Genomic DNA, 6,654 nt, shown 5'->3' with positions numbered 1-6,654 from the left:
GGATCGGTCCCCACCCGCCTCTATATGCCGTGATGCCGAGTCTCACCGTCGACAGCCTCGGTGACATTAAGCTCTGCCTCCCTCCCCGAACCCGCCTTCATCGACGCCGACTGCCTCCAGCAAGGTACCCCCGGATCCCACGCCGCCGTAGTCACACCCGGCCGGATCTGAGCCCCACAGCCTCGTCTTGTAGGTTTCCCCCGCGCCCCACCCCCCATCACCGCCACGACCCGGTCGATGGCAGCTCCTTCCAGGTGTTTTCGATCTGCCTACTGAGAAGGTTCGTATTTCAGATCTATGTCGAACATAACTTTATTGATCATACATAACTTATTGTTGACGTGTTCCATCCTGTGTTGCCTCCGAATTGTGCAGGATGACGAAGCTGGTGCAGTCCTAAATTGGTGATCAGTGTTGCGACCAGTGTTATCCTAAACGCTAAACGGTAAACAGTCGGTCACCTACCGTTTAGCCCATTATTCGGGCAAAACGGGTGTTTAAACGGGAAAAACGGCCGTTTAAACGGTCAAAACAACCGATTAAACGGAAACGGTGTACCACCGTGTAGTGTTTAAACGGTGTGTAAACGGGCTAAACGGCCGTTTAGGCGAACAGTGGTTGCGACACCACACCGCGCCATACTCGCCACAGCAGAATGGCGTGGTGGAGCGGTGAAACCAGATGGTGGTCGGCATGGCTCGATCCATGATAAAGGCCAAAAGCATGCCAGGAAAGTTCTAGGGTGAGCGGTGACCATGGCGGTGACTTGTGTTGTATCTCATTCATTCATACAGAGCAAGTGGAGCTTGATTCCAAACCAGAGTCCATGTCCGATGGAGCATCTACATCTGTAGTACTGAAGCAGTCATCATCAACCGGCAGTAACCATTGCTTCTTTCCATGCCTAGAATTTCTAGAGATATATGATTGCGGTGGCTTGACAGAGGTTGCCAACATTCCTCCGTCCATCAAGACCTTGAAGATTTCGCAATGCGGCAGTCTTGTTTCCGTGTCAGGAGAGGTCCCGTCACTGGAAGAACTCCAGATTTGTGACCGTGGATGCCTGGAATCCTTAGGATTACTCAATGTCCTGATCATAGATGATGGGCCTGCTCATCAAGTATACTCATCTCTCAGAGTTCTTAGGATTACTCAATGTCCTGGTATAAAGCAGCTTCCACCGAGCCTACAGCAACGTCTGGATCACCTCGAGATCGAAGAAAGATCTAGATACCCATCTTCTTCAAGGTAATCCCTACTTAATTTCTTGGTTTCATTTTAATCAATTTAATATAAATGACCAGGAGCTCGATTGTCATTATATTGCCTAAAACGCTACTCCTGTCTTAATCATTCTAGTATTAGTTATCACAAGACGTGACGCGATTTATAGATAAATAAAAAACCTTAAAATAATGAAGTGTGCAGAACATCTATTCAACCATGTACAGAAGATCTAGTGAGCCATGAAGTGCACGCATTGATACACAGATGGGTAAATACGTACGTACATGCAAAGTTTAAGAATCAACACGCCGGCCACATTAATATTTACATAGATATCTTTGTATATATGTCATTTTTTGGTCCCTACATATACGAATTTAGGAGACTATAATAATAGTAATAATACTTGGACGGTGGACCATGGCACTTCACCAGCAATGTCTCTAATTCCAAGATATATGATTGCGGTGGCTTGACAGAGGTTGCCAACCTTCCTCCGTCCATCAAGACCTTGGACATTTGGGGTTGCGGCAGTCTTGTTTCCGTGTCAGGAGAGGTCACGTCGCTGGAAGAACTCGAGATTTGGGATTGCGAAAGCCTGGAATCCTTACCGAATGGGCCTGCTCATCAAGCATACTCATCTCTCAGAGTTCTTGAGATTAAACGCTGTCCTGGTATAAAGCAGCTTCCACCGAGCCTACAGCAACGTCTGGATCACCTGGAGGAGAAAACTCTAGACCCCCATCTTCTTCAAGGTAATCTCTACTTAATTTCTTGGTTTCATTTAAACTAATTTAATATAAATGGCCAGGAGCTCGATTGCTATTATTCTAGTATTAGTTATCACAAGACGTGACGCGATTTACAGATAAATAAAAAACCTTTAAATAATGAAGTGTGCAGAACATCTATTCAACCATGTACAGAAGATCTAGTGAGCCATGAAGTGCACGCATTGATACACAGATGGGTAAATACGTACGTACATGCAAAGTTTAGGAATCAACACGCCGGCCACATTAATATTTACATAGACATCTTTTTGTATATAATATGTCACTTTTTGGTCCCTACATACGAATTTAGAAGAATAATAATAGTAATATTTGGACGGTGGACCATGGCACTTCACCAGCAATGTCTCTAATTCCACCTTCATTTACATGCATATATAAATTCTAACATCATCTATGATCAGGGCCTGCAGAGCCGGTGCCTCAGGGAGAATTGCAGCATTAATGAGTAAGCTGGAGTGCTTCAGATTGAGAAGTGAGGACTAGATGAAAGTTGCAACCAAGGTCCGTTATATCAACATGCTTAATGAATTCTCTTTTTTACTTTTGGAAATTCCAATGATGCTGACTTCCTCGTAGTATCGTTTCCAGAATCTGCAAATGATTGGTCGTTCTTGCGGCACCCTTTCTGAAGCAAATTAATCTCCGGTGAAGTCGTCTGATTGATGAATGTATTGCATAAACCTTTCTTAGTGAGTAAATAAGTCGTCTGATTGGAGAATGTATTCTCCAGTAAAGCTAATCTTCCAATAAATAAAGTGCTCAAAGGTGAGAGGGCTACTAATGCAAGGAAGGAGCTGATCGCAGGCCCTGATCGAGTTTGAGCAGAGAGCAAGTCCTATAGACTGCAAGCTGATGAATTTATTTAGCAGACAGAGCTCCAGGCTAGCTCTCCACCATTTCTTGGACCTTCTGTTTTCCTGTTGAAATGAAATGTGTTTGAGTTTGCATTGTGCTCTAGCACAGTAGAAAAAAAAACACAGGTAGCAGTTCAATGATGTACTATTTTCCCTACATGACTACGTGGCGAGGATAACAGCCAGGCAAGCTGCGTGTGCGCTGTTGTTGGCCCACAGGATCACCGGCTCAGGTGAGTCGACCACTGATCAGTCTTGCCGACCACGACAAACGTTGTATGACCACACACTACGGCTAGAGGTAGAAGAAGGGAGGAAGAACAGAGCATACACACACAGCAGAGACACCAGCGTTGACATGTATATTATATTGTTTCACATGTTAATAAGGTGGATCCAAAGCTTGTGGACGTGGATGTCTCAAAGGCTTCAAAGCAACTATCAAGAGAATTAAGAGCGGCTCTCATAAATGAAAGATTGAATTTGATTCCTTGATGGGAGGCCCCTGTGGTGAGAACAACTGCACATTCGTCGATGAGATTGTAGTGCTTACTAGGAAAAAGGCTCCACTTATAGGAGTGCAATCGTGGAAGGACGTTGTGAAAATAGCAATAGCAGATGAGATGCTGGTGAGTCAATTGTTTTATTTAGACAAATGTTATGAATTCAGTACCTCCGCTTTACTGTTCTATTTGTCTTTCCATTCAAACAGAAAATTTGGGACTTAGATGATATTGAAGATACTAGTGAAAAGATATGTGCAATTGCCAAAGAGATGTACAAAGGATGGAAAGCTTTATTTAGTTCGACATACAAGGCATACTCCATGACTCTCAACGAATGAAGCATAAGCCTAAAGATTTAGACAACATGGAGTGGTACTACTTGATCCTATATTTTGGAAGTGAGAGATTCCAAGTTCGTCGGTGTTCGGTTTCGTTTGTAATTCCACTGCTAAATACAGTGTAATTAATAGAGCTCTGCTTGTACACCTTTTGCAAAATATTAGCACCAAGAACTCTGGAAACCGACAGAAACAGAAGACTAAGCATCTCATGGGATCGAAACCATTTTCCCAAATTAGTTTTGAACAGGTGATGACAACATTAACTAAGCTAATTACTTACTTAAATATATATGTGGCCGTTACCTAATGCTACATTATATTGTTGCCATCTCAGAGAAACCAGACTAATGGTCAACAGCCTACTGATTTGGAACTTTGGATGACGACTCACACCAAGGATGGGCAATGGTCAAATGACAACTCTAGGGATGTCTATGTGAGTGCTTGTATATGATTGCAGCTTTAAAATTACAACATGTTTCAAACTTATTTTGGAACTCTTTGAAATTACATGGTCCTAATTTATTTCTCATGTTTCACTTAGGAAAATGCCTGCATCCAAGTTACAGCGGCAAAAAAGGGGAAGGATAGTCCCTTCCTTACGGTTGAGGAGGAAACACACAGTTTTCCAACTCAACTACTCTAAAACTCTTGGAACAAAATCGTACAAATGTCATGGACATGGATACATGGCGAAATATCCAACACGAAGCGCTCTACTAAAACACAAAGAAGAAGATGTAGCCTGCAGTGAAGTTTTAGCTCAACAAGAAAGAATGCAGCACCAACAAGAGGTTGAAGAATTAAAAGAAAAGCTTGCAAATGAAGTTTCAGCAAGGGAAAGAAATAAGGAAGAAAGTATGAAACAAATTGAAGATATCAGGGAAGAATTCCAGTCAACACTACAACAACAAATACAATTGGCACTGCAGCAGGTACTAACTTTGGAACATAGTTCTTTTTTTGGCTCCTCTATTTTTGCTAATGTTCCTTGTCTTTTGGGCTGCACAGGCTATCACAGGAACCATCAACACCACACAGGTTCCAAACGGCCCAAGTGTCGACAACAACTTCATCACACCACCACGCATAGAGGATGCAACTATAGAGGTAATAAAATTGCAACAAGATTACTTACAAAAGATGCAACATGTTTACATATAAAATGCAACTTGTTTACATCAAAGCGTTCATTTTGGCAGAATAATGGACTAGCAAGCGTGTTGACCACAGAAAAGGTAGTTGATGAAGGTACTACCACGACAACAAAAATTAGTGCAACCAGGCCTCTTTTCCAGAAAAAGAATGGTGCCAATGGGTCATTGAATCATGTAATTTCTACCCAACAACTATTGAGGACTCGTAATCAAATGAAAAAACTGCAGGTATGAATACTATGATCATTAAATTTCATATCCCAAATGGTATATGAGATATTTTAGATTGTTCCTTTATTTACTTTATATCTTTGCTATGCCACTATGATCATTAAATTTGCACGTGCTTAGTTATTCCATGCATTTAATCACCAAGGTTCCTATATTAAATTAATAATAAATTCTATATGTGTTCATGAATTGCAGAAAAGCGCGAACACCCAAAATATTTAGAGAAAGCTTTATGGCTATATGCTAGTGATGGATAGCTAGAAGAATGAAGTGCTGATGGGCGATGGAGCATGAAGCGATCAATAAGCGAACTCATATTTTGTTCTATTTTTTTATGCCAAACATAGTTGCAAACTTGATACAGAGATGAAGTTTTTATTCTATTGTGGTCATGTTTATTTTAGCAGTACTCTGGTCATTGTATTATTACTTTGGTTGAGACATATATTTGAAGTTAATGAAGGTTTGAGTTCTTATATGTGATGGTGAAATCAATACGCATGGCACAATTATTTTGTAACAACTATTAAATTTCTAGCTAAATTAAAAATATGCTAGACAAAATGCCCTCGTTGCAACAAACTACCACACAACCACTGTTTGTTGTTGCAATATAAATTATTGCCACAAACTTTATGTATTGCTATAGGGCGTGTCTACCACCAACAATGACGCATTGCATTTTTCATCTATTACCACCAACAATGATTCGTTGCATTCTCCATCTATTACCACCAACAATGAATCATTGTATTTTATATCTATTACCAACAACAATGCTTCATTGCATTTTCTATCTATTACCACCAACAATTATTTGTTGCATTTTCCATCTATTGCTCCCAACAATGATTCATTGCATTTCCCATCTATTACCACCAGCAAATGAATGTGGCAATTATGACTCTAGCCACCAAATTTGTTACGTTGCAAGATTTCTATGATGCAATGGAGCACACTACATGGCGATAAAGTTATCTTGTGATAGGTTCACTTGTGGCAGTATTGTCATATTGCAGTGTAGCACCCGGTTTTAAGAACAAAACCAGATACGCACCATATGTGAGCCCTGGAAGTCAAATCTCACATATAGCTACAAATAAGGGTAATATCGAAAGACAATGCTCAATATATAACGTACTTAGTATAAAGGATATAACCTTAGATAGCAAACAACGGAAAGACAACTCCGATCTTCGGGTGAAGACTCCAATCCACAGAGACAACTGACTGGTTGATCACAAGCCTAATTCCTCCAAACTCTAGCAATTTGGTACCCATCCAGGATTTTTATCCAAATAATTGAAAAGTAAAGCAAGCGTAAGTATATGTCATACTCAACAAATATAACATGGGGTTCATGAGGCTCAAAAGGCTGACACTAGTTTAACTGCGATTAGCTTTTTAATGAGTCACAATTTTAAGCGACTGAGTAGCAATAAGTTTATACACAAGCCCACATAAACACATGATCAGGTAAACATAAATAATGAATAGCATAAATAGTAATCATTAGTGAGCATCTTCATCATCAGTATCAT

At 40.6% G+C, this 6,654-nt stretch overlaps 1 protein-coding gene across 3 annotated transcripts; it reads left to right on the top strand.

Moving 5' to 3' along the window:
- The first annotated feature begins 2,429 nt into the window (after window positions 1-2,429).
- On the top strand, window positions 2,430-5,479 carry LOC136529232 (uncharacterized). Of its 3 annotated transcripts, none has more exons than XM_066522323.1 (9): window positions 2,430-2,525; window positions 2,613-3,507; window positions 3,591-3,756; window positions 3,888-3,972; window positions 4,060-4,161; window positions 4,270-4,660; window positions 4,737-4,835; window positions 4,928-5,149; window positions 5,309-5,479. In XM_066522323.1, the coding sequence occupies exons 5-8, from the start codon at window positions 4,124-4,126 to the stop codon at window positions 5,114-5,116; spliced, it is 717 nt and encodes a 238-aa protein (XP_066378420.1). In that variant the 5' UTR covers window positions 2,430-2,525; window positions 2,613-3,507; window positions 3,591-3,756; window positions 3,888-3,972; window positions 4,060-4,123; the 3' UTR covers window positions 5,117-5,149; window positions 5,309-5,479. The 3 variants fall into 3 exon arrangements, with proteins under 3 accessions (XP_066378420.1, XP_066378418.1, XP_066378419.1); XM_066522321.1 differs by having other exon boundaries at window positions 2,601-3,507; XM_066522322.1 differs by having other exon boundaries at window positions 2,601-3,507; window positions 3,591-3,782.
- Window positions 5,480-6,654: the final 1,175 nt, after the last annotated feature.

This window comes from Miscanthus floridulus, chromosome 19 (genome assembly GCF_019320115.1).
Source record: "Miscanthus floridulus cultivar M001 chromosome 19, ASM1932011v1, whole genome shotgun sequence".
Taxonomy (NCBI): domain Eukaryota; kingdom Viridiplantae; phylum Streptophyta; class Magnoliopsida; order Poales; family Poaceae; genus Miscanthus; species Miscanthus floridulus.
The sequence above is the reverse complement of the archived record's forward strand: the minus strand, read 5'-3'. Positions and strand labels throughout refer to the sequence as shown.